This window comes from Hemicordylus capensis, chromosome 1 (assembly GCF_027244095.1).
Source record: "Hemicordylus capensis ecotype Gifberg chromosome 1, rHemCap1.1.pri, whole genome shotgun sequence".
Classification (NCBI taxonomy): Eukaryota; Metazoa; Chordata; class Lepidosauria; order Squamata; family Cordylidae; genus Hemicordylus; species Hemicordylus capensis.
Genome location: NC_069657.1, coordinates 299,000,395 through 299,028,162, shown reverse-complemented (window position 1 = coordinate 299,028,162; position 27,768 = coordinate 299,000,395). Strand labels below are relative to the sequence as shown.

General features: G+C 43.9%; 1 protein-coding gene across 1 annotated transcript in view; it reads left to right on the top strand.

The window, feature by feature from the left end:
- LGSN (lengsin, lens protein with glutamine synthetase domain) overlaps nt 1-16,936 on the top strand; it is a 28,193-nt gene extending 11,257 nt beyond the window's left edge. Inside the window, exons 3-5 of the mRNA XM_053279361.1 lie at nt 7,540-7,542; nt 12,291-12,469; nt 15,737-16,936. Coding sequence (XP_053135336.1) covers nt 7,540-7,542; nt 12,291-12,469; nt 15,737-16,936 — 1,382 coding nt within the window. The remainder of the gene's footprint in view (nt 1-7,539; nt 7,543-12,290; nt 12,470-15,736) is intronic.
- The last annotated feature ends 10,832 nt before the right edge of the window (nt 16,937-27,768 follow it).

The window sequence follows — 27,768 nt, the reverse complement described above, 5'->3', positions numbered from 1 at the left end:
ACCCGGGTTTTCTGGTTGCATGCCGCCATGGTGATACACCAGGAGACCACCGCTGGGAGGCTGAAACAAGCCTCCCATTCCCAGGGGTCTCCCCAGGATGGCTCATGCACTCATGTGGGGTATTATGGGACTTCCAGGGGCCAAGTGGCCCCTGAATCCCACCACCCAAACCAGCTCCGTGACAGAGCCAGTAATCCCAGGGACGGCTCGTCGATCGTCTGCAGGGAGGGGTAAGTTAACCCGCTATCCCTGCAGACCCTCCGGAAACTCTTCTCACTGATCATGAGAAGAGCTTCAGTATCTAATTAAAAGCCTGGGTGAACAAATGTGTCTTGACTGCCTTTTTAAAAGTTGTAAGGGATGGGGAGGTTCTTATTTCAGCAGAGAGAGTGTTCCAAAGCCTCGGACCAGCAACAGAGAAGGCTCATCCCAAGTAGCCACCAGATGATTCAGTGGCAACTGCAGATGAACCTCTCCCGATGGGCAGTGTGGTTCATAGCAAAGAAGATGTTCTCTTAAATACCCAGGGCCTAAGCTGTTTAGGGCTTTATAAGTTATAACCAAGACCTTGTATTTTGTCCAGAAACTTATTGGCAGCCAGTGTAGATCTTTTAAGGTAGGAGTGATACGGTCTCTCCTAGAAGACCCAGAGACCAACCTGGCTGCCTCATTCTGGACCAACTGCAGTTTCTGGACCACATACAAAGGCAGCCCCACATAGAGCACATTGCTGTAATCAAGTCTGGAGGTGACCAGCAGATGTACTACTGTTCTGAGGTCATTTATTATTATTTACTTTATTTATTCAGTTTCTATACTGCCCTTTCAAAATGGCTCAGGGTGGTTTTATCTCAAGAAATGGATAATGCTGGCGAATCAGATAAAGCGGATAGAAGGCACTTCTGTACACTGCCTCAGCCTGGGACACCAGGGAGAGGTTTGTGTCCAGAAGCACCCCCAGGCTGCGTACCTGTTCCTTCTGGGGAAGTGTGACCCCATCCAGGACAGGCAAATCAAAATTATCTCCCGCGCACAATAAGTACCTCTGCCTTATCTGGATTCAGTCTCAGTTTGTTATCTATCATCCAGCCTATCACCGCCTCCAGGCAGGCATTTAGGGAAATTATGCCTTCTCCTGATGATTTTGACATGGATAAAAAGATTTGGGTGTTGTCCGCATACTGATAACACTATGCGCCAAATCTCCTGATTATCTCTCCCCAGCAATTTCATGTAGTTCTGAGTTAAAAATCTCATTCCGTGCACATCCCTATGAAAGATGAAGCTCTGCAGAAGCTCCACTCACAGCTACTGGTCTCAGAACTATATGAGCTCCTAAACCTCTCCTAAGCAAAGAATGTTACAGGGGGAAATTAACAACACAGTCACTCCACTGTCAAGTACTCTTTACAATCCAGGTTCAAAAGCACTTTTTTTTTTAAAAAAAACCACCTTGACATGTTTCCAAGAATTCTTCAATGAATATGGCAATCCTAGCCCCAGGCAATCACCTAGGCTGTCCACCCTAAATCTAGGTCCAGATGGCGAATTTACTTTGCATCACCACAGGATTGGTGTGTGTATGTTGGCACATCGGAGGGATTTACCTCAAAGTCCCTGTGGGATATTGAGGTACACTCCACACACGATTTGGGGTTTCCCCTGTGCATTAGAGCTTAGCCCAAATTATACCCGTGGTAAAAAGTTCCAATTTTTATGGTGTTTTCTGGAGATACTTTGAAGTACCTCAATGTTTCTTCTGAGATGTATGGCAAGGCCATAGTGATAAAGTGCCTTTTCTTAAAGCCTCACTTTTTTCATTTTTTTTTTTTTTTAAATAGCATTTGCTTGGTGATCTTGCGGAACATCGTTCTATGCACCTGCACGATGCATTTTGTATTCCTCTTTTAATAAAATTTATCTCTCCCCACCCCCTTTGAAAAGCCTCCTGACTCTGTTTGACTCCCAGTGGTACTTTATGGTAAACATAAGAACAGAAGTAGGCTTCTCCTAAAGTCTTGTGTTTGCTCTTTTAAAAAAACCCCAAACAATTACTTGGTGATCTTGCAGTATGCACCTGTCCTGTGTGGAACATCATATGCACCTTCCCTGTGTGGAGTTGGTCCATACTTTGTTCCACAAGAGCACCAAGCAAATGTAAAAAATAAAAAGCAAAATGTAAAGCTTTACGAAAAGCCTACTTATGGTCTTATGTTCACCATAAAGTACCACTGGGAGTGGTACACCCTACACGGACTTGAGTTGTGCATGGTATGAACAGTGCACAGAAAAAAATGGGAAGGAACCAACAGGAACCCTCTTAAAGCAGCCCTATTTGAACAGCCCCCAGGTTTCTTCAAACTGTCTTTACTGCGCTTATATGCAGCTAATATATTACCTCATAACTTGCTGTATTTTACCCCAGTTAATTCCATGGTTAAGCTAGCTTACTGTCTAGGAAAGGCCCTGGTCTTGTCTGAGAGTATGGAAAGTTTCCGTGCCTATGAGCAATTAGCAGCAGTAGAATAACAGGATTTAAGGCATGGAACTGATTTTCAAAAAATGTTAGTTCTACTTTCCTTTTCTTTACGAAGGCATTTTACTGAACCAGACGGCCTGTCAGAAGTTGTCAGGGACAAGTGGCCATGACTTGTTCACTAAAATTAAAATATTTCCTTCTTACAATGAGGCTTGGGTGCCCTTTTCCAGAGGCCCCCACAATAGCTTTGGAAAGCATTCCAAGCTTTTTGAAGTGCCTCCCACCCCTTTGGGGATGGGATGCATTTCACTGACCATTTCACTATGGTCAGAGGCATTTCACCAACCATTTCTAGCAGTGAAAAGTATTCACATGTATTTCCATTGCTTACAGACATGACTCCTCTGAGAGGCCTTGAATTCAAAACAACTGTACAAAAAATGCAGAGCAAGCAGAGAGCTTACACATATTGTTCAACGAATCTACTTGAAAATTTTTAGGGATGCCAATTAACTGCTCCTAATAAGTTGAGGCTTCTTGGATGTCATAAAAAGGAGAGAATTGTGGGGGGGGGGGGCAAGATTGATGAGTTAGTTGAATATCGGTATTATCTGCAAGCAAGGCAGGGATTGATTTGTTAGTTTCTGACTGAGTGCCAGTGAAATGATTTGCATGGCAAGATATTTTGTCAGCAAGTTTTCTAATTTTCTAATCTGTGGTAGAGAACCTGCTGCAGAGGCCAGTGGGCTTGACATGGAGCCAGTATCTATCCATTAATTCTGGGAGTGGACTGTGGGCCAAGCTAGGAAAAAAACAGCGGTGCTGGAGGAGTTATTTGGATCAGGGCTGTGCACAGGGCCATCCCTGGGGGATGCCGGTCTGGGGGCGAATCAGCATGTGCGAGGCTTCAGTACACATGGCAGCCTCACTGAGTGGAGCAGGCTACTTGCCACTCGCTGGCCACCACCACCGCTGGGCCCCTCCAAATGGGGGGTCCGGGGCAATTGCACCAGTCGCCCCTCCCTAAGGATGGGCCTGACTGTGCAGGGTGGGAGGGGGATCTCATCTTTCCTCCTTCTCCACAGCTCTGATCTAAATTCCCCCTCTGAAGCCGCTATTAGCTGTGGAAGGGAAAATTTACAGGCACACAGCAGCTGACATTTCAAACTGAGTAATTTGAATATTACTCAAAGTCGTCCCACTGAAATTAAAAAGTCAAATTAAGAAATTCATAAATTTTGTTGTAAACTGCCCAGAGACATAAGTTTTGGGCAGTATAAAAATATGTTAATAAAAATAAATAAGCAAACAAATAAATAAATAAATTATCCTTTGATTTCAATGGGATTACTTTGAGTAAGCTTCCCCAGTATGTCTTCTGCTTTATGGCTATACAGCTAATCAGGAGTGCAGGGACAAAGGATGAACTCCTCCTCCTCATTCCCCTCACCCCAATCCAACTTGTCCCCCAGCTGCTTCTTGAAGAAAAAGTTCCAATCATGGAACTTCCATCCATACCATGTCTACTTGAGCCCTGAGAGCTCTTCAGCAGCGGAGGCAAGAAGCAGCAGCCACCTTGCTCATCAAGCACTCTCCTGTCTTTGCATAGCCATTTACAGAGGGAGCCTCTGCTTCGTACCTGGTCTTAATGTCTGGCTTAGCTTCATTGGGGCTTGTGTTGGAATTTATTTATTTTTGATACCAATAATAATGATTTATTTTTGATACCAATAATAATGATTTATTTTTGATACCAAAAATAATAATTTATTTTTGATACCGAAGCTGAATCCTGCAGCAAATGAGACAATGCTAAGGAAATGTACATCTGAGCATGTGTAAAGTACCTCTCCCTCATCACCAGAAAACCCACTGCCTGTCTCCATGCACTTTGGATGAAGTGAGCATGGCACCTAGGGCAGATGGCACAGTTTCTGAGCAGGCTTGAATCCAGAAAAGGGCAGTGGTGCCCATGTGTGTGGGGAGGCTTTAGGCAGCAAGCCTTGGTATGAAAACAGAGGTAGTGCAGATATATCCCTGTTTTCATGTATGAAATACTGGGGAGTATGGAGAGGTTGCAGGAAACCATAATTTCCCTCCAAAAAATTGAGCCTGGGAGAGTGTGCATGCTCTTCCATCAGCTCTCCCCTTTCACACACAAGAGGAGAGTGAAAGCTTGTGTTTTCAGTTTGAACTAAATCATAGCTCTGTGTTATGTATGAACACAATGTACCATAGTTTTTTATAACAGTTAGGTGATGAGGCAGGATTGGAAACCATAGCTTGATCCTGGTTGTTTTACATAACTGTGGTTTGAATAAACTACAATTATCATATCCATATGTAATGCGGAGCTGTGATCAGAGTGAAAGCAGAAGCCTTTACTGTTCTCTCCTTGGGTGCAAAAGAGAAGTGTGTGTGTGTTGGGGGGTGGAATGCATGAGCTCATGGTTCCCTCAGGCTCATTCTTAAAGGAGGAAACCATGGTTCCCTCTTTCAGCCATATTGTTTTCAGTTGAATATGCCTGTGGTTCTGCAGACATTACATCTGAATGCGAGGAACTGCAGTCGGGCGCAGTGATGAAACTGTGGAATTGGGACCCTCCAATCTCAACCCTCAGATTGAATTAAGTTCCATTGCCTCAACCTGAGGTTCAAAGCAGCCCATGATACATCTGAATTTGGAACTGCTGGCTGCTGGCCCTGGAACAGGAGTTGTAGTGAGAAAGCTCTTCCCTCAACTCTGGCCTGATTGGCTGTATGGGCTGTCCTTCTGTCAAGAAGGAAGTCCGCACATCCAGCTGACTACAGAGAGGCAGCTCTCCTGAATGTCTGAACAGGAGAGTGTGGGGGGGGGGAGACGCAGAATCGCTGGTCCAATGGACCCGCAGTTCCTCATTAATTACACGTGAATGTGGCCATAATTTCGTCTCACTTGTCAGTTTCTTCTGAAAGACAGCCTTGGACAGTGTTTTGTGACGTCCAATAAAACAATGTGACTTTGGATTAAGACAGAAACTAACATTTTAAGAGTGGTGACTTGAGAGTGACATGATTTCCCTTACAATAGATGTACTTTGCCCCCTTGTGCCCTGGGATGGATTCTAAAAAATAAAAATAAAAATGGTTCTGCACTGCAGGTTTTGGCATGGTTCAGGTTGAACTGTGGAAAAGCCAGTTACACGGGGCACCTAGCTTCCATGATATCAATAACCCATTTCCTAATCTTTGGAACACTTTCACAACTAGTTTTTAAATGCTTTTTTTTTTTTAAATGGGGGTAGGGAAAAACAAAGAGAGACTGTATATAAACATTTAAGGGCCTCTTTAAACATAACTTCCTTCAAAGTTCAACACCCATCCTCAATGGAAGGCTATTCACTGATCTGCTGTTATATAGCATTTGTGACATTAGTGAGCTAATGATTAATTCCAGCCATCTGGAATGTTCAGTGATGGAGCCAGTCCATCTGCTAGGCAGCTTTCAAACAACACTGCCCTATGTGAAACACATGTATGCCTAAGCAGTTTCGGTGGCCGACATGTAGTAGGAGCTAGAATGATCAAATCAACAATAAGCCACTTGTGCAGCAAAGATAAATAAGAACTAATATAGAAGAGGCAATGACAGCTGCAGCAGCAGTGGTAGGTCTGGTGACTGTTCCACAATAGTGTGATCATCAGAAAACAGTGTTGTGATGTTGCTATTTGTGGCAATCTCGGCAAGAAGTCATTTTGCTTTATTCACTCTAAATAAAAGGGTCTATGCAGTTTAATTTGACATTAAATCTCCATCTGATTGAGAAGGGACATTTGACATCCAGGAATATAGGTGCATTTCTTTCCAAAGCATGTGATTTTTAGGGCTTGCAGAACTAGAGCAGAGATTCTCAAAATGTGAGGTGGTTCTCTAGGGAGGCATCAGCAGCTTTCGAAGGATGCATATTCCTCTGTGGCCTCCTCCCATCTGGAGTGTGTGTGTTGATTCCACCTTTCCCTCCAAATCAGGGCCATCTGGGAGTCTCTATGCTCCACCCTTGGAGCTGCGCTCAGGGGAGTCAATGAAGCAACATGTTGATTTCCATAAGCTCTCTTCCTTAGGGACCTTCTAATAGATACCTTCAACACACTTAGAATCCATAAGGTTTTTCCTTTCAGGGAGGAACATAGGAACATAGGAACATAGGAAACTGCCATATACTGAGTCAGACCACTGGTCTATCTAGCCTGGTATTGTCTTCACAGACTTGCAGCAGCTTCTTCAAGGTTGCAGGCAGGAGTCTCTCTCAGCCCTATCTTACAGAAGCCAGGGAGGGAACTTGGAATCTTCTGCTCTTCCCAGAGCGGCTCCATCCCCTGAGGGGAATATTTTACAGTGCTCACACTTCTAGTCTCCCTTTCATATGCAACCAGGGTGGACCCTGCTTAACTAAGGGGACAAGTCATACTTTCCACCACAAGACCAGCTCTCCTGGTTTTGCTGAATGCAAAACTAAAAGCTGTTTTAGAAGCGGATTCAATTACTTTGGCATTTCCTGCATCTGCATATCTAATGAAAAAGCAGCATTTGATTCAAAGAGACATTGGAGATAAGAATGGTTCTCTCTTACAGATATGTGTGACAAACTCGAAGGGGTGCTTCAGAAACAAGTGAACTTCAGTTGAGGACTAGTGGAAGGGTGCTTAACCTTTTCGCTCACCCACTGTACAGTATCTATGTATTTATTTCTCCTGAGTGTGCCATGGAATGTGCATCCCGGCGGCCCAGCTGATTGGCTGGGCACCCAGCGGCACACCCAGGAGACCAAAGGCGTCAGTGGGCATGGCCAGGGAGGCCAGAGGTGGCAGGGGGCCCGGCCGTGGGGGCAAGCGGTGGCGGTGGGCCCGGCAGCTGCGCAGGCAAGCGGCGGTGACAGCGGGCCTGGCCAGCGGCTGCGCAGGCAAGCGGCGACATCGGCGGGCATGGCCGGGGCGGCCAGAGGCGGCGGGGGCCTGGCCATGGGGGCAAGCGGCAGCGGCCGTTGATTTCCCCCGGATACTTCCCCCGGAAACAGGGGCAGAAGGTGGGGGTGGGGGGGATGTAGCCGGCCCAAAGAAGGCTGGCCACAGAGGCTGGCAAGCAAGAGCAGCGGGCCTGGCGGGCCACAGAGGCTGCATTTGGCACGGTGGGCTCGGCCGCAAAGGTGCCACTCCGCCCGCCGGCAGCCCAGGCTGCAGAGACACTAGGCCCGGGCGCAGAGACGCTCTCGGCCAGGTGGCGGCTGGACCGGCCTCCGAGGCCAGGCACCCATGGGAGGCTGGGGTGGGAGGGAACTGGGCGGCGAGACTTCCCTGTTTGCCGCCTGGGAGGAGGAGCGGAGGCGGCGGAGGGGCCCTTTTTGGCCACCAGCCGCCAGGTAAGTAGATTAAAATTAAATGCAGGGGGAGCGGGGAGGAGGGGGGAGGGCAAGAGAGAGGGGGAGGGGCAGGGGAGAGGGGGAGGGCAAGGGAGAGTGGGGGAGGGGGAGGGCAAGAGAGAGTGGGAGATGGGTAGGTAAGAGAGTGGGGCAGGAGGGAGGGCATGAGAGAGGAGCAGGGGGAGGGGGAGGGAGTACAGGAGAGAATGGAGCAGGAGAGTGAGAGAGAGGGGTGGGAGAGGGGGAGGGGAAGAGAGAGTGGGGCGGGAGGGAGGGGAAGAGGGGCAAGAGTGTGGGGCAGAAGGGAGGGAGGGGGAGGGAGAGTGGGGCAGGATGGAGGGGAGAACAGCCAGCCCCAAAGAGCGCACAGATGCTCTTTGCGGGTTGGCTTGTATATGTATATTTGCTGTTCTGCGACAAGCATTTGCACAAAACATTAAGTGAGGCCCCAATAATGGACTTGCATGCCTGGACAATTGGTTTCATTGGAGAAAAGTCACTTCTGGACAGGGCAATTTGGAGCGGGAAATGGCAGAGGGAGGGAGTCTTCCATTTCTTGGTTGCTGCCCCTGAGCTTTGGAGTATATTCCCTGCAGAGACCCAGGCTTTTGTAAGCCTTCTGATGACTTCATTGCTTCTGATTCATATCCATTACTTTGCCTTCTCTGTCAGTTTTTTAAAAAGCCACGAAGACATATCTTTTAAAGCAGGCCTTTGGTGCTGGATTATCTTAATTGTTTTGATTGTACTAATTTCATTAAATAATGACATTATTTAAATTGTTGATTTTCTTTTTGTAACCACCTAGGGATATTTTGAGTGTGTGGAATAGACATATGACAAATTTTTAATTTCTCTGCATGGTTCCAGAGGTATGTTAACAATGAGAAATTATGCATCTGGAACTACATGTGTGTGGTGGAGGAAACTGGCTGAGGGGAACTGAAGTATGAAAGCAACAGATGGGGAAAGGTGCCCTTCCATTCTGAATCCCAAATTGCCCCGATCTAAAGTGACTTTTCTCTAACAAAAGCTGCCTCTGGGACTTTATTATGTGGATTTGCAGATCACATTTAGTGAAGCCCTCGGGACCATGCAAATCCATACCCTGAAAATAAGCAGAATCTCCTCAGAGATGCTAAATAAACCTTCCCGAAATTCACACAGGTGTTCTGCCTGAACAGGGCTGTCCAAATCCACCTCAACTTTTGTTTTAGGTGGTATCTGGTGGAGAACCGGAGTTGTGTGGGCTGCCCCTACCATCCAGCCCTAGGCATTTGTTCCATTTCAAATTTCTAAAGATATTTTGCTTGAGCAAGACTCTCTGCATTCACCTTGAACTGACCTCTTAGCAAAATATGATGAGAATTCTAATTGACCCCAAGTGGTAGAAATTACAGGTGAAACTCGGAAAATTAGAATATTGTGCAAAAGTCCATTTATTTCAGTAATGCAAATTAAAAGGTGAAACTGATATATGAGACAGACGCATTACATGCAAAGCGAGATAAGTCAAGCCTTAATTTGTTATAATTGTGATGATCATGGCGTTCAGCTCATGAAAACCCCAAATCCACAATCTCAGAAAATTAGAATATTACATGGAACCAAGAAGACAAGGATTGAAGAATAGAACAATATCGGACCTCTGAAAAGTATAAGCATGCATATGTATTCAGTACTTGGTTTGGGCCCCTTTTGCAGCAATTACTGTCTCAATGCGGCGTGGCATGGATGCTATCAGCCTGTGGCACTGATGAGGTATTATGGAAGACCAGGATGCTTCATTAGCGGCCTTCAGCAATTCTGCATTGTTTGGTCTCATGTCTCTCATCCTTCTCTTGGCAATGCCCCATAGATTCTCTATGGGGTCAGGTCAGGCGAGTTTGCTGGCCAATCAAGCACAGTACACTGTATACTTTTCAGAGGTCCGATATTGTTTTATTCTTCAATCCTTGTCTTCTTGGGTCCATGTAATATTCTAATTTTCTGAGATTGTGGATTTGGGGTTTTCATGAGCTGTATGCCATGATCATCACAATTATAACAAATTAAGGCTTGACTTATCTCGCTTTGCATGTAATGCGTCTGTCTCATATATCAGTTTCACCTTTTAATTTGCATTACGGAAATAAATGGACTTTTGCACGATATTCTAATTTTCCGAGTTTCACCTGTATATGGACCTAATCTGGAATATAGGAAGCTGCCTTATACTGAGTCAGACCGTTGATCCATCTAGTCCAGTATTCTCTACACTGACTGACAGTGGTTCTCCAAGGTTTCAGGCAGGAGTCTGTCAGCCCTATCTGAAGATGCCGGGGAGGGAACCTGGGATCATCAAGTATGCAGACGCTCTCCCACTGAGCTAAAGGTTTGCCTAAGCTTTGCCCAAAGTTTGGGGCCCAATGGATAAGGAATCCGTTGCCTATAAGCTAGATTTTTGCCACTTGTCAAAAGCAGAGTAGCAGCAGAATCTATCACTCAGACAACCTATTTTACATTTACTTCTCACTGACATTTAGCGACTCACTGACATGCTGCGCAAAGGAGCACAAGCAGTTGGAGCGCTGGCCATGCTGCAGCATGTTTATAACCGCCATCGGCACTGGTGCAGTACAGAGCAGTTCCTCTATGAACTTAAAGTGGCACAAACCCAGTTGTGCAACATGACACCCATGATTTCCAATGGCACTGCAGTGCATAACTGTGTTTGCGCCACTTTAAGCTGGAGCAGAATTGTTCTGTTCTGCAGCAGCCCCAATGCTAGTTGCACACTAGTTCCACACATGCAGCAGTGTGGATGGTGGTGCTCCCGCCAACTGTGTTTTGCTGCACAGTATGTGAGCTGCAAGAGGCACAAGAAGAGAAGAGGCGGCTGCAAGTTTTGAAAGAGCCTGGCCCTCAACAGGGACACAGGAAGCTGCCTTATACTGAGTCAGACCATTGGTCCATGTAGCTCAGTATTGTCTACACAGACTGGCAGCGGCTTCTCCAAGGCTGCAGGCAGGAATCTCTCTCAGAGATGCCAGGGAGGACCCTTCTGCATGCAAGCATGCAGGTGCTTTCCCCAAAGCAGCCCCATCTCCTCAGGGGAATATCTTACAGTGCTCACACATGTTGTCTCCCATTCAAATACAGCCAGGGGTAACCCTGCTTAGCAAAGGGGACAATTCATGCTCACTACCACAAGACCAGCTCTCCTCCCCTGTGTGGCAAGGCAGCATTTGACACTTTTCCTCAGGTGCCAACATACCTTAGGCCATCCCTGTCCTTCCTATGTTCTAATTACCCATAACATATTCCATAACATCATTGTAGCTCCTGTCTTGACCATTTGGGAGTCACACATTCCCACAGAGTTGCCTCAGTGACTGTGCATATTGCAACATATTATTTGTATGAAGTGTCTTATTCAACCTCAAGACACGCTGACCAAAACCCAACAACAAATTAGACACTGATCCTTGGCAGGGACCTGGCTTTCCAAGGCCTTTCTCCCAATGGACTTACTCATGCTTGCCTCTGATTTATTTATTTGTTTATTTGTTTGTTTGTTTGTTTATTACATTGCTAGACCACCCCATCCAAAGGCTCTGACAGGTGCACAACAATTTTAAAAAAACAACAACCATAAAAACAAGCACCATTTAAAATACACTGCTTAAAATAATATAAAAACAATTTTAAAATAGTTTTGAACCATTTAAAATCAATTAAAATACTTTAAAACAATTTTAAAACCTTGGAAGGCCAGGCCAAACAAGTTAAGTTTGTAGGGCTCTCTTAAAGGCCAACAGCGAGCCTAAACTGTGGATATTTGCCGGGAGTGCATTCCATAGGCCAGGAGCAGCTACAGAGAAGGCCCAGCTCCAAGTCGCCACCAGATATACCGGAGGTAATTGGAGATGGACCTCTCCAGATGACCTCAATATGTGATGGGGATCCTACAGAAGAAGGCAATCTCTAAGGTAGCCCAGACCCAAACCATTCAGAGCTTTAAAGGTAATAACCAGCACTTTGTTTTTTGCCCAGAAACTTATTGATAGCCAGTGCAATTGTTTTAAAACAAGCATAATATGATCTCTCCAGGTTACCCCAGAGACCAGTCTGGCTGCCGCATTTTAGACTAATTGAAGTTTCTGAACTACGTACAAAGGCAGCCCCACATAGAGCGCATTGCAATAGTTGAGCCTGGAGGTTACCAGCTGATGCACCACTGTTTTGGGATTGATGATTGGGGCCATTCTGAAACTCCAGGAAGGAGCACCTACAACCACTGAAATCAATACGCTGAAGTGCACCTAGCTCAGTGTCATATTGTGCGCTGTGTTGAAAAATTAGAATGGCCCATGTTGATTGCTGATGTTTAGCCCTTGGCTTCTAGTGATCAAGTGTATGTTTGTTTTTTAAAGAGCACAGCAGGGATCCTGGTGAAAAGAACCCTGGCGGCCATATCCCTCTTCGCCTGCTCACTGAGATTGAATGCATTAAAGAGCAGATGTCCAGGGACAATGTACATTTTGTCAGGTTTGAAGCAACGGACCTTCATGGGGTATCAAGATCAAAGAGCATCCCTTCTCGCTTTTTCCGGGTACGTTTCAGTTCCTTGTTCTGTGGCTCTTGGTTTTACAGACTCATCTCGTTGTACTGCCTTCATCACGGGCAATGTGGTTTAAGCTGTACAGCAAGTATTGTACTCCTTTGTGCATCTCCTTTCAGCAATAATTGTGGCTTTTTGCATCTTCTCCTTCTCTCCAAACGCAGCTGTTGCTTTACCCTGCAGAAATGCACATCTAATTAAGGAAGTCTGGCAATTGACAATGCTGGTTCATGGCACATTCAGGACTCTCCTTTCAGATATATCTTTTTTGCATTTACTACATTGACAAATATTCTGTTTTATTTGACATCAGCAAATTACAGGAGGACGCCAAGAGCAAATAATAAAAGATACTAAAGTGATAGCACAGGAACAATTCTAGTTATGAAGGATACCCTTCCAGCTATTAAATCAGATAAGAAAATACTGTTGAAATGCATGATGGCTTAATTATAATGTTGGCTGTGCTGGTGATCCAACAAATATGTCCCATCATGAAGCTTTGGGTAACAGGTCTATAGGCAGCAGTGACCTCTAAGGGCCTTTTGTGGGTATTGTTTATATAATATTCAGCATGGATGCTTTCTGCTGCACTTTTAGCTCTATTCTTGCCATGAATATTTAACATTTTACTGAGCGATCATGAAGAAAACAAATACTAGTGTGAATGGAAATCTAGTGGCATTTTGCTTTCATTTCAAATTTCCTTTGAAGCTAGCAAGCAGGGGGAAAGTCATTTCCCCCTTTATTTTGTTCTTAGAGCTTGCTACACCTTTTAACTCTAAGGCTTAGAAACTGTTTTCTTTCACTGATGTCATTTAGGTATTAGCAGAAATAAACTATCTTCCAGGCAGCTGAATGCTCATTAAAGGTGAGGGAGTAATAGCAGCATCTTTTTACAATCACTCATTCAAAGGAGCAGGTGCCCAGCTCAGCTTTTCCAAAGTGACCTGTATCTGTTCAAGTTATCTTCAGCCCAAGCAAATTAAACTTGATGCGAGGGTATAAATCATTTGGCACGCCTCAAAATATGGATTGTTATGAATGTAAGACAAGCTCACGAGCACGAGGCTTTGCCTTGTTTATAAACTCATAAGAACATAAGAACAGCCTATCTAGTCCAGCATCCTGTTTCACACAGTTGCCCACCAGATGCCTCCGGGGAGTCCACAGGCAAGAGGCATATGCATGCCCTCTCTCCTGCTGTTGCTCCCCTGCAACTGGGATTGAGTTGCAACTGGTATAGCCTTGCAACTCAACCAAGGTTACTTAGACAAATAGCTGGGCTGGCCAACTTCACCTCTCAACCTACTTCCCTGAGGTCATCATCATCATCTCTCCTCTGTGTGTGTGTTGTGCCCTAGCTGACTGTATTCCCTATTCCAAATAATCACAACATGCCCCTTACAATATTGCACATTAAGTGCTGGCTAGACTGAAGTGAATATCACTGGAAGGTGTGGAGGCAAAGTCTTGTAAGTATTGCAAGGGGTGAGTCTGGATTCCTTCTAATTGCCCAGGATGCCTAAGTGACATTTCCTTAATGGGAGTTAATAGTTGGGCTATATCTAGACATCTCTCTTGAGTGTTGGCCATCAGTTTGGAGGAGATGATTCCCCTTCTGCTAATCTAAAGGGAGGGGCTGATAAAGTGTGTGTCTGTGTGGAAAAATGATAGTTTGCAAGTTGGAATAGGCTGAAGGCATCTTGGGTTGCAGGACCTCTCTTTAGGGATCTGCTATGAGGTGGCAGATCTGCCTTGCAAGAGCATGCATGCTGCTTGCCTCGACCTGTGCTTTACACTTATATTTGTAAATTTGCTCTTTTGGTGTCAAACACTCTTGCAGACTTCTGAGCATCATTCTGTAAAGGCATATTTGCACTAAAAAAATCTCTGTATGTTGAGCCCACTCAAGCAGGGGCATAGCAAGGTTGAAGTGGGCCCAGGGACAGGAAGTAAAAATGGGCCTGTTGGGCCCCTGCTGCCTACTCCTCCACTCGCCTGTTTTTTTGTTGCAGAACTGGATATGGTGAAAAACAAGACGTTCCAATCCTGCCATGTCCTTTTCCTTGCTCCTATGCAAATAATACCACACACTTCCCACACTCCAATAAGGAACTTGCCAGTGAGTCAAGGAAGTGGGAGAGGGGAGTGAAAAGCAGGCTGTTTCCCAGCCTGCGGGCCCCCTCCCTCACGGGCTCAGGGACATTTGTACCCAGTCCCTTGTTCAATTATAGCTATGCCCCTGCACTGAACAATCCATTATCTCTTAGACATATTACACAGGTAGCTTGGCCTCCTTGCAACTGTGAAGGATGAAGCCTTTCCTGACAGACTCAGATGTAGCAGCTAGAGTTGTATCTTCACAACCTCAAGTCTTAACTACTTGAGTGCTTTGCACAGGGCCACCCACAGGGCTATTTAGAAGCTTCATCTGGTGCAAAACACAGTGGCCCATCTCATGGCAGTGGCAGGCCTCAAGACATCCAATCCAACCTTCAGCATCTGCACTGACTTCCTAAAGTGTTCTAGGCATGATTCAAAGTAACAGGTTTAACGCATAAACCTCTAGGGATTTAGGCCTATGTACCTTGGATAATACGTCCTTTTCCATCGTGATCTCCATCATAGTCAGCCAAGAATGGTCTCTTGATGGCAAGGGTGGCCCTTCCATGAGGCGAGGTGACCTCAGGCAGCAGATTACTGAGGTGGCAGTGAGGCAGCAGGATGCCCTGCTGTCCTGCTCCTGCTTTAAAAAAGGAAAGTGAGGAGAAGGGTGCACAAGGACGGCATTTGGCACCCTCTCTCAGACACACACAGAGGTCTTGAGGCACCAGTGCTTGATGGTACCTTCCACACAATTTTGTCCTAGTTGGTTACTTATTGATGAGCTCAAATAAATAATCCAGAATCCAGAGAACCACCCAGTCATAGTTGGACTTTTGATTCCCTTTCCCCACTAAGTGTGTGCGTGCACTTGTGCACACATGCAACTGTTCAAAGATAAGATGTTAAAGTCCTGCTGTACATGCTCAACCTGACCCAGAGTCCTTAGAGAGAGAGAGAGAGAGAGAGAGAGAGAGAGAGAGAGAGAGAGAGACCCTTATATGGCACATTGCTGAGACCTCAAATTCTTGAAGCCTTCTTCAGCAAGTAGGGGTGCATACTCTTACCACAGTTATAAATCATCGTTATACATTATTATTGCAAAATGCAAATATTGAAAGGATTCATTCTTTAATTCTCCTCTGTGTTTAGGCCAATGCAATCCATGGTGTTTCCATGCCCAGGGGCTATCTTGAACTGACTCTCAATCCAAAGGATAATGAAATAAACCAGATAAGTGCAAGCAATTTCAACTGTGACATAATCCTGAGCCCTGATTTATCAACCTTTCGAGTTCTGCCGTGGACTGAACAAACTGCACGAGTGATATGCGATTCCTTCACTGTAACGGGCAACCCTCTATTGACTTCTCCCAGGCACATTGCCAAACGGCAGCTGAGCCAGCTCCAGGACAATGGCTTTGCACTGTCTTCTGCCTTCACTTACGAGTTTTGTATTTACAGTGTTGCTGAAATTGTAAATTCCAAGACCATCTCTTTTCCTGCCGCAACCATCCTCAACAATCATGACCAGCCATTCATTCAGGAACTTATTGATGGGATGTATCACGCTGGGGCAAACATCGAGAGCTTCTCTTCTTCCACAGGGCCTGGGCAAATGGAGGTCTCTTTCCACCCAGAGTTTGGCATAGGTGCAGCGGACAGTGCCTTCACTTTCCGAACAGGCATCAAAGAAGTGGCCAAAAAGTACAACTACATTGTCAGCTTTTTCACTGAGGATGGATTTTGCAACTCTGGCATTCTGTCACATAGCCTTTGGGATAGCTCTGGGCAGAACAATTTGTTTTCTTCTGCCTCTGGACCCTCGGAGTTCACCGACATCGGGAAGAATTGGCTTGCTGGACTTTTGGTGCATTCTGCAGCTCTCAGCTGTCTGATGGCTCCAACCGTTGGCTGCCGTAAGCGCTTCAGTGCATACAGCAAGGATTCAAAGGAGGCTGTGAATGCCAAGTGGGCATGGAATGATAACAGCTGTGCTTTTAACATCAAGAGTCATGGCGAAAAAGGAACTCGGATAGAGAACAAGCTAGGCTCGGCAACAGCCAATCCTTACTTGGTGCTGTCTGCGATGATTGCTGCTGGTTTGGATGGCATAAAGAGAGGCCTTAGCTTCCAGGAGGCATCAGAGGATATCCAGAACACTGCTCATTTCAAAGCTGCAACGATCCCTCTGAAACTGGAAGATGCTCTTGTTGCACTTCAGGAAGATGAGTGTATTAGGGAAGCACTAGGAGACACCTTTGTCCGATATTTTGTTGCCATGAAACAGTATGAGTTGGAAACTGAAGAAATGGATGTGGAAAGGAATAAATTTTTAGAATATTTTATCTAGCATAAACATTAAGTTTTACTTCTTGGTAGAAAGCTCTGTTTCTGTAGCACTGCAGCGGATATACATGTTTTTTATTAGGCTTTTTGTGGGGAGTCTCATTCAGGCTCCAGTTTACAGTACAAAAGCTGCACAGCATCTACACATAGATCACACTGATTCCTCTGCACACTTGCACAGCAGGGATGCGGAATCATAGGCTGAGAATGGGTGGCACTTTCTATGCAACGAAAGAATAAATGTTAGGGCATGAATCCTGTCTAAGGTCATACATGCTATGGAATGGCTTGTTTCCCAAGACTAGTTTTACATAAAAGCATTGATCAGAGGCACTGGGAAATTCCTGTGGTTCTATTCCTAACCAGTCATTAGTACACTTACATTCATTCAAGTGAAGTTCTGATAACTGGTTAGTGGCTTTGTTTTATAAATTGCTTCCAGGATTAATAAAGCATTGTTTTGCCAAAAGGGAAAGGGAAACAGGTCCAAATAGGGTACTGTAGGAAAACAAATGGAAGAATGGAATAATCTGGAGGGTCCTTAAGTGATTTTGTTCCATTTTTTCTTCTTCTCTCTTTATGCTTATGAAATGGTTTGAAAGCTTGGTGCTAATTGCCTGAAGTGGGCATTCTGGCTCCAAACAGACACCAGCATACCTGGTCATTGCGTCACCAGAATAAGTACTATCATAGTGCCATGGGACAGACATTGCTGTTGATATGCTTCACTGAAGATGCTGGTAAAGTGTAATTAGTTACTTTCAAGTATTGTGTTTAGGTTATTTACTTTGCTAAACAAGGAATTCTTTCAATGCAATATGGAAGCCCATTCTTCCCGTACAGAAATATATCCCAGATTTCTAAGTTACAGCCTTCTCAATACAATAACTATCAAGCATGCAAATTATGCACCTGAGGGCAGGGGCGTAGCTAGCAGGGAGGGGGCCCTTGTTCGCCCCTCTCCCAGGCAGCACCTTGGAGTGAGGGAGATAATGAAGAAAATAGGGATGGGTGGATCTGGGGAGCTGCCCCCAGGAGCTGGGAAGCCGGGTTCTCTGAACCCATCTGCTCAATTATAGCTACACCCTTGCCTGAGGAGAAGAATGTTGTTTTGACCAATGACTGACACATAAGTGAGCCTGGAAGATCAACTATTTGGCATCCAGATTAACCTTCTGGTAGCAGGAAAGGAAGGCACACTGGCATGAGGGAGAGCTTTCCCACTACTGCTGTGGCCGTGCAGCCTCAAGTGTGCAACAGGAAGAATGAATTCTGATTATTTGTTCTGGCTCTGGAAGTGCCCTGTGTCACCTGAAAATGTGTCCCAAAGGGTTATACAGCTGCATGAGGCTCCTCCTTATGCCAGCATATCTTCCTTTCCCACTGCTGGAAGGTTGGTCTGGGTGTCAGCTCCAGATTCATAACTTGGTTTATGTACTAGTTCTCCCTTTCCTAATATCTGTTCTTCCTTTCCCAGTCTTAACAAGCTGCAGTAAAGATACCCATTGTGTGATGTTAATTGATTTTTTAAAATTGAAAAATATAAATATTTTATTATACTGGATTGGTTTGAATTAACAATCTTAAATTAGTATGCTACATTTTTGTAAGATGTCATTGGTGATAGTGCAGTGAATAGACAAAGCTGCATTTATTATTTAAGCTGCAAAATGCTATTACTTGTAAAATGGCCTACTTGAAGTCATATTTGACTCTTCAGATTTTGCGGCTCACCCTTTTCTTGGCAGGTAGCCTAACCAACTTGATGGAGAAACTTCATGTGTGAGCGCTTTGTTAGCCTATCTCATTAGATGCAGCAAGGTCTCTTATATAAATGCTCCCCTCCTATCACTTCCCACCTGAACAGCTTTCTCTGGAATGTGATGTTAAATAGCACCCTTTTAAGGATTGTGCTCTAATGAAGGAATTTGTGGAGGAATCCTTAGAGCAGGGTGGATTGCTTCATTAGGTAGTTTAGAAATCTGAGGTATGCCACAACATTACACTCCATCAGCTTGCTTCTGCAGTACTTTAGCAACATTTTTAAAAAATGTCCATTTTAGTGGACTGTGTTACATTTTACAGTTACAAAGGCTGACATCCGGACTAGCACTGTGCTGGTACAGAACTGTCATCATTGTATGAGTGGAGGAAGGGGCAAACGTTGACAATCTCCCCTTTCCCTCTAAAGCTCACTGTGCATCACAAAAATACATCCCTGAGGGTTGTATGACCCTCAGGGACATATTTTTATGATGCCCTGTGGGCTTCAGAGGGAAGGGAGAGATAGGGAAGGGAGAGAGAATTGAAAATCATTCCTTCCCTCACACTCATGATGGTGCAGTGGCAGTATGGATGTTGGCATTGCTGCACCACTGCAGTGGTACTCTGGATGTCAGCCACAATGTGGACAAAATGAGAAAATTGCCAACAGATTGGATCCTGTGAGAACTCAGCATTATATTGCTTTTTTGCCACAACAGAAGACAGAGAAAAGGCTCAAGCAGAAATTCCTATTTACAAACTCACAGGAACTATTCTAGTTTGTCATCTTTAAAATGTAAAAATGAAAGATACACATCCATTCTCAGATATTTATGCAATGTAAAGAAATCCTTATGAAAGAATTTATTAGAAATGTAAAGGTTTAATGGTTTCATCAATCCATATTGTTTTATTTGGAGATAAGACCTAGTCCTATATAAATCCTTGAAATACTCCTTTAATAACATAAGAAAAATATATAGATATGTGCCTTATATGTTTTAGAAACAAGAAGCAAGAATGGAGAGTGATGCTATTAAGCCTATCAGCTTAAAAAAACAACCCCAATCATTTATGTAAATCAAAATACAGAGAACATAATTTGAAAACGTGTGTCCTTCTGTAATATGTAATAGTCAAGAACTTTTCTGCATGCTCACTACAGTCCTCATAGCAAATTATAAAAACAAGTCATAAATCATTGCAGTGAGAATGTTACGTAAATATGTGAAACTAGGGGCTTGTTGATATTGACATGAACAGTGCCATATATGCATATCAAAACTTCTATACATAGCTTCTAGCACATAATCCTAAATGCAATGGGTTTTTGTTTGGAAGACTGACATGTTGAAACCAATTATGATTATGATCTTAATTTGCATGCACTTGTGAGGTTCATAGGTTTCAATGCTATTTATGAAAAAATGTTTGTATTTTTTAAAACTGGGGCCTAAGTGTGTTGTGTACAAATATTGATTGACTGATTTGGGGCCCCCAGGTTTTGTTTCTTTAAAAACTAGTTCCCTAGATTGTACTGCATCAGCTGAAAACTGAAAGGAACAGAAGGTTATTAATGCTTTGTAAGTTTAGTACAATGTGTTGATACTTGAATATTCAGATACCACTTGCATGCAAAATAAATAAACTTCTCAATTGAATCTTTTTTTAAAAAATGTCTATCTCATGATCACATTTTCATTCATGTGCTTACCCAACAAAAATGCATAGTGGGGAAAAAAGTTTTTTTACCTTCAAAATGTTGCTCCTGGAAAGAACTACAGTATTTGATGCATGGAAAATTGTGAAAAGAGATCTTGAGTTCAAGTCTTCAGCAAATGTCTGTGCAGAACATCTGATAATTAATTAGCCATATTGCCCTTGTTAGTTTTAAAATGGAGATTACTTGTTTGTATTGATCAGCGGAGATAAACTGGCTTGTATTATGTGGACTGCAAAGTACTTCAAAAGGACAGCAACAAGACAACTGAACAAATAAAACCGAGTGTACTGCAGTAAATGGCAGGATGTTACTAGAGCATATGGTATTGGGAAGTTTGGAAATGTAAGAACAGACATGGAAATCAGTTCTAATTTGGGCAGAATGGTACTTCCCATTAGTAAATCCCATCTCAGATTTTGAATTCCTTACTAGCATAAGCTTGCTTAAAATTGATTTATTATGACAATTCTCCTTCATATTTATGTGTGGTTGAGCAGACTGAGCCATTGCATCACTGGTGCCATCTTGGATGACTACCAGGCACGTGCAACATCTATCCAAAATGGTGGCCACCTAATAGAGGCAGGAATTTGCTGAGACTGTTAAGCACAAGAGGATTTAACACTCGAGTTGAGCTTTTAAAGAATTCAGTCCACCCTTTGCTGAACCAATTTGTCTTCTAAGGATGTTCCTAAAGCAAGGATTAACAGATCAGAAATAACAGGATTAAAAGATCACCAGGAAATAACACCAGGCTGAGGGTGGCTGCCAGGGGTGAGCCGAGCAATCCTCCCTCGGTGGCCGGAGTGAGTGCTAGGCCTGTCCGTTCAGCCCAGGGACTATAGTCCTACTAACTGTGAGGCGTGTCTGCATAGTTGAGAGATATCGTTGCAAGCCTGTGATGTCTCTCGACTGCACAGTTGACGCCATGGGCTTGTGGCTATCTCTCTCAACTGCACAGGTATGCCTCGCAGTTAGTAAGAGTTGCTAGGCTGAACGATCAGGCCCAGCCCTCACTCCGGCTGCCAGCGGGTGGCGGGGAGGACTGCTTGACTCACCCCCCCCCCCAGCAGCCACCCCTTGGCTGTGTGGAGGCTGAAATTTTTAAAAAACCTGGAGGTTTGGCATGGTGGGGCAGCAATGTGACAGGCGCAGGGTGGCTGCAGGAGGCCCTTTGGCCATTTGGAAGCCCTTCCACCGGACGGAGGCCACAGACTGGGGCCCCAAGTTTTGGGGGTTAGAGTGCCTCTGCACACACAATCTGTAGTTTAATACAAATATTGGGGGGAACAGGAGAGGATTGGGCCATTGGTCAGTCATAAAGCATCATGCAGAAGGTCCCAGGTTCAATCCCTGGCATCTCCAGGTTGGGCTGGGGAAGACTTCTGCCTGAAACTCTGGAAAGCCCTGCCAGTCAATGAACACCATAGGCTCCCCTGCTAACTGGGCAAATAGGCAGCTTCCGAAGTGGTGATCGCCTTTATATTAAGTAGGAGGAGAGCAAGTGAGCCTGTTAAAACCCAACACAACACCCCTCCAGTGGCTGTTGCTAGTGCTTCTACCTTGTGTTTCTTTTTAGACTGTGATCCCTTTGAGGACAAGGAACCATCTTCTCATTCTTCTTTTTCTATGTAAACCTCTAGGAGAACCTTTTTTTTTTTGTGGGGGAGGGATGTTTGAAAAGCGGTATATACATAATAGTAGTAATAATAAAAGTAAAAATAGTAAATAAAACTGAGCTAGATGGACCAATAGTCTGACTCTGTACAAGGCAATTGCCCATACTCCGATGTAGTTTGGGTTTTATGGAGCCAGATTCATGGCATAAGAGTTAGAACAGGGGCTGACATTCTGCACAGTGCTGTGTTGATATGAAGCATCTGCCAGGGTAGCTGAACAACTTCAAAGGCAGCTCCAGTGGTGTAGTGACAAGGCTGCTGGGGCATTCGGCCTAGAGATTTACATATCAGGCGGTATTAAGATATGATAAAATAAATAAATAAATTGCTTTAAAGCAGGTTTGCTCGGCATCACCCCTGCTCGCAGATGTTGGCCTACAATTCCCAGAATCCCTGGCTATTGACTTCTGTGGCTGGGGATTATGGGAGTATCACACATCTGGAGTACCACAGGTTGGGAGCACCTGATCTCAGAGCAATGGAATCCATGGCAATAAATGCATCTAGGTTTGTGTTGCATTGTGGCCTGGGATTTCAAAACAACATCCAGTTTAATAAGTATATCTTGTGGAACGAATTGGCAGTAAAACAGCAACATGTGAAATATATTTTTTTAATGGTCTCCCCTCCCCTTTAAATTAAAATATAATACAATGATTAAAATAACAGTGTTGAACATAATGGTGAGAAGAAACAGAAGGGAGAAGGCAACAGGATAAGGAATAAATAACAAAAGAGTGAAAGCAACTGGCAAAAGCCCAGAGTTAAGAATAGAGATGTCAAGTAACAAAATGTAAGGACACGCTACAAGAGTATTGAACGGCTGTGGTTATCACTGCACAAGGAAGTCTTATGTTGTGCAGTGAACAATAATGATCTCTTGTACCTGCTTATTGCGTCTGTGTGGATGTATTTTGAGATATAGGAAAGCAGGAGTTCTTGATTTCTTAAAAACACGCACTTCTGCATTACAGTCTTTGAATTTCACAATCCATCTGCTTAATGACAGTTTTAGATTCATGTGTTATGAAAATGAGATTTGATTGATCAAGGATGGCTCCTGATGCTGTCATGAGAAGTAGCAGTGCTTCCCCAGATACAAGGCAGAGGGCAGCAGCAGGCCATGGAACAGAAGCAATTCTCTGCTGCAGATGAAAGAGGGTCTGAGTCTAGAAAATGCTACGCTTTTAAAATCTGCTCTCTTTTTTAACAGAGGGAAGAATGAATGCCCACAGCTACCATACATCTTTTTAAAAATGACATTTGATTAATTTGCTGTTGAGTTTGTGTAACCTTTCAGACTCGGTACGATACAAAGCAATAGGTAAGGGTCCTATAATATCACCCTAAATATATGGAATAGGGTTATGAGGTATAATTAAATCTGGCTGTTCAATGTCCTTATTATAAAGGACACATTGTCATAGTGAGGCATTTTTTTCTAAAGTGCTATGGAGCTGAGGTGTTCTGAAAAATTGACCTGAGTGATTTCTGCTGGTTTTACAAAGTTTCAGAACAGGGCTGTACAACTTGGGGTTCTCTTGCCGGTGTTGGACTACAGCTTCCATCATCCTTGACTATTGGCTGGGGATGACGGGAGTTGTAGTCCAACAACTATGTTGTACCGAAGTTGTGCAGCCCTGTTCAAGAAGAAAAGCCAAACGATTCATGTACGGTTTTTTGCAGCCACGTTGGTGAAGAGGAAGGCAGTATGGAATGGCTGTGTGATCACTTGCTGGGATGTATAGAATCATCAGTGGGTTTATTATTATCTGGAGGCATCATGTTTGTGGGAGATTAAAAGGAGAAGCTCAGACCTAGGACTGCTCACCATCAGCTCCTGAAAAGACCAACAAGAGCCTGAGACAATTCTGCTTTTTTAAATTTTCTGTAACATTAATTTTTTTAACTGTAAACTGCCTTGGGTGTCTTAGCCAAAACAGAAAGGCAGAATATGAATACAAGCAAGCGAGGCCCCATGAATGATACAGCAAGTGCCTCTGCGCAATCTGCAGTAGGTTGCAAGCTTGCCAGCAGTCCTGTGTGCTCCCAAAGGCAATTAATTGTATGAGGACCCTTGAGAGTCTGCAGGGCCCGGAATGGATGAAAGACATATTTTAATGTGCAAAAGAATTTTGTCTCCTGTCCAAGATACTGTGAGTCTCCTTGAAAGTGTTACTTTGAGAATAAAGCTCTGGCCAGGCATTATGTTGTATGTACACAGACATCCGTACACAGGTATAAATTTTTGTGCGAATGATTTTTAAAAGTGTTAAAAGTGAACCTGGGTAGAAGTCCCTCAAATATAAGGTGCAGATAGAAAGGTACTACTGAACTTGTGTTCAACATAACGTGGGAATAGTAGCACCTGTGTACAGATCTGTACCTGGGTACACTGTACATTTGTACGTCTGTTGAACATAATGTGTGAATAGCTCTTAATAGAATAGAAATCTACAACCTCTTCACACAACAGTTTGTGGTGATATTGTGAGGCAAGTGGTTCCGTACTGCAATCAACCACAGGGAAATTAACTACGCTTGATGAATTGTTGCCATTCTTTTGAGTCTCTCTTTTACTCATTTGCTTATTTGTTCAAAACCGCTTTTGCCTTTGAGGCTGGTGTGTTCAGTGCACCATCACTGAGGTGCCTAGATTTTGAGGAGGTACAAGATCTTTGCAAAGTTATATACATGGGTAGTCAACAGCCTTAAGTTTTCTGTGCTGGGTGCTAATGTGACTTCATAAAGATTTGGGCTGTCTTATAGTCCGCTAAAGTTTCTGTTCCAGACTATTCTTGCTTCCATAACCCATGATTCACATCCTCAAACTTTTTCAGACCCCAACTTTACTTTGGGAGGCTGGGTGTGCATTCACATATGGCCTGAAGTCCATGCAATATTTCAGAGAGCACCTCACACACGATTTGAGTTTCTCTCTCCTTATTGGAACTTAGCTCAATTTATGTCACGGGATGTGGTGATGGCCAGTAGCTTGTGGTGATGGCCACGAGCCCGATTTATGCCTTGGGATGTGGTGATGGCCACTAGCTTGGATGGCTTTAAAAGGGGCTTAGACAACTTCATGGAGGGCAATGACTACTACTCTGGAGGTGGCTATAGGCCACCTTCAGCCTCAGAGGCAAGACTCATCTGAATAAAAGTTGCAGGGTAGAAACAGCAGGAGAGAGGGCATGCTGTCACCTCTTCCCTGTGGGCTTCCCAGAGGCATCTGATGGGCCACTGTGTGAAACAGGATGCTGGAACTTGGTAGGCCTTAGGCCTGATCAACAGGGCTGTTATAATGTTCTTATGTACAGAGTTTTTAAAAAATCATATTTTTGTGTTGGGGTATCCGTTATGCCATGAACTCGTAGTAAAGCCTCACAGTAAACCTGCTGTCTAAAAGCCTTTTGGTATGAAATCTCTTCCTCAGTTCATATATACTGTAAGGAATGAACAAGCTATCCATTACTCTTAATTAATTATTAATTATTATTAATTATATTATAATAATAGTCTATAAATCTTAATTATTATAACTTTACACTTGTTGCACAAGCACAATGCTTGCACAAGTGGACTGAGAGCACAAGCACTAGTAAGAAGTAAATGTCAAGATTTGAATGGCTGCTTATACATTGTTTTATTTTGGGGAAAATCATAATTAAGTTTGCAATCTGAAACATTTTTACTAAGGAGCAGACCCACTGAACTTGGGTCTTACTTCTGAGTAACCTGCTTAGGATTGCACTCCATCTTTGTGCTCTCAACCTTCTACATTATTTAATTAATTTATTTATTTGATTTAGCTTATTATCTGAAAAAAGTTCTTTTGGGAGTTATCCGAGAGCAGGTATCTCCTAGCTCCAACCCTCCCCATTTTCTTCATTAACTCCCTCACTCTGAGGGGCCACCAGGGAGAGGAGTGAACATGGGCCCCCTCTCCCCTAGCTACACCCCTGCACACCCCAGTTTTTCAAACAAGGGATGTCAATTAAGGCCTCAGACCCTCCCTTCCCTGTTCTTCTTAGCTCACTTTCAACAGGCTCATTTTCAACATGCTGCACAGCCCTCTGTTAATTCTAATGTGCAACTCAAAGGCAGTGCCAATGGTGTAGTGCCTGGGCTGCTGTCCAATTACTTTAAAACATTTCTGGGCAGCAGCACAGCCTGCATGGACATATTTCTAACAGTGAATGGCACTTATACAGAAGGGGGAGAGAAACAAAAATCACTTCCCAAGATCCCTCCACCTGTACACCCATCAAGCCTGCAGGCAACTGTTCTGAAGGCTCCCTGCCTTGGCTCAGCAATGATCCTGTTGATGAATCACTGGCAGTCATGGCAGCTACTATTTTACAAGTATTGTTCTTTTTATGGAATGCCTTGGGCATTCTAATAAGTGGAAAGGTTGGACAGAAATCCAGCAACAACCACCACCTTTATGTTCTAACAAGAACTCCACAGGATCAGACCAAAGGCCCATCATATCCAGCATTCTGTTTCCCACAGTGGCCAACAAGATGCTTTTAGGAAGCCCAGAAGGAGGGACATGTAGGCAAATAGCCCCCTTTGCTTCCCCCCCCCCACAAATGGTATTCAGAGGTAATACTGCCCTTGAACATGGAGGTTCTACATAACCATCTTGACTAATTGCCATTGATAGACCACATGAATCAACCTGATCCAGTTTTGTTTTAATTTCTTTTAATTATGAGATTTACATAGGAATGTTTACATTACATCTTTTACAGCTATATCAAAACCATACATGTGTCTGTGAATTTTCTAGAAGGTAATAAATGGAATCCAAATGCAAGTGCATGAACTTGCACATGAACCTCATGGGTTTTCTATTGATATTCCTGAGTCCTAACCCTCCTACATGCACATTACTGCAAGTAGCTCTTTGAATGGAGGGGGAGTTTAAAATCGTGTGGTGTGACATGAGAGAGGAAGGTTGGTGTTTGTGAATAGTGGTTAAAAACCCCCACCAAAAACCTTCATCACCAGATAGCCCCAAATGTTTTGGGGCCATAGAAAGTAAATAGTACTGCCACTCTTGAATAGTTAAGAAATATATTCTTATTTTTAAAATGTGTGACCTATTTTTCTTGCAAATCAAAATGAAAATATCAGGCAAGCTTGGATGCCACAGAACCATGGTTAGCTCTCAGTTCCACATGATATCTCCTAGCTTTGGAACTGCATGTTCCTCCCCATCCCCTGCCCATCTATAAGCTGAAAGAAATCTGCTTCCAACTGTGGTTAGAAATAAACCAAGATTGGCTATGATGTCCAAGCAGACCAATCCTGGCTTGAAGTAAACTGAGATCTGAAAACTACAGTTTATTTCAGGCAGTTCAGAATAAGCCAAAGAAAACTTGTTCATATGTCAAATCTTGGTTTGTTTCTAACCACAGTTGGAAACAGAATTCTTCTGACTCAAGGGGGAAGGAAGCGCCTATACTCTTGAGGCTAGGCAACATTACATGGAACATAATTCAGCCTTGGTTTCTTATGACTTCGGAACCCATCCATTGTATGCATGCAACCATAATGGAGATGGCTGTGCACACTGCACACAGGCAGTATATGCAGCTCCAGCACCATAATGGAGCCACATGTGCACATTTTGGTGGTATCTGTGACATGCACACACAGCAT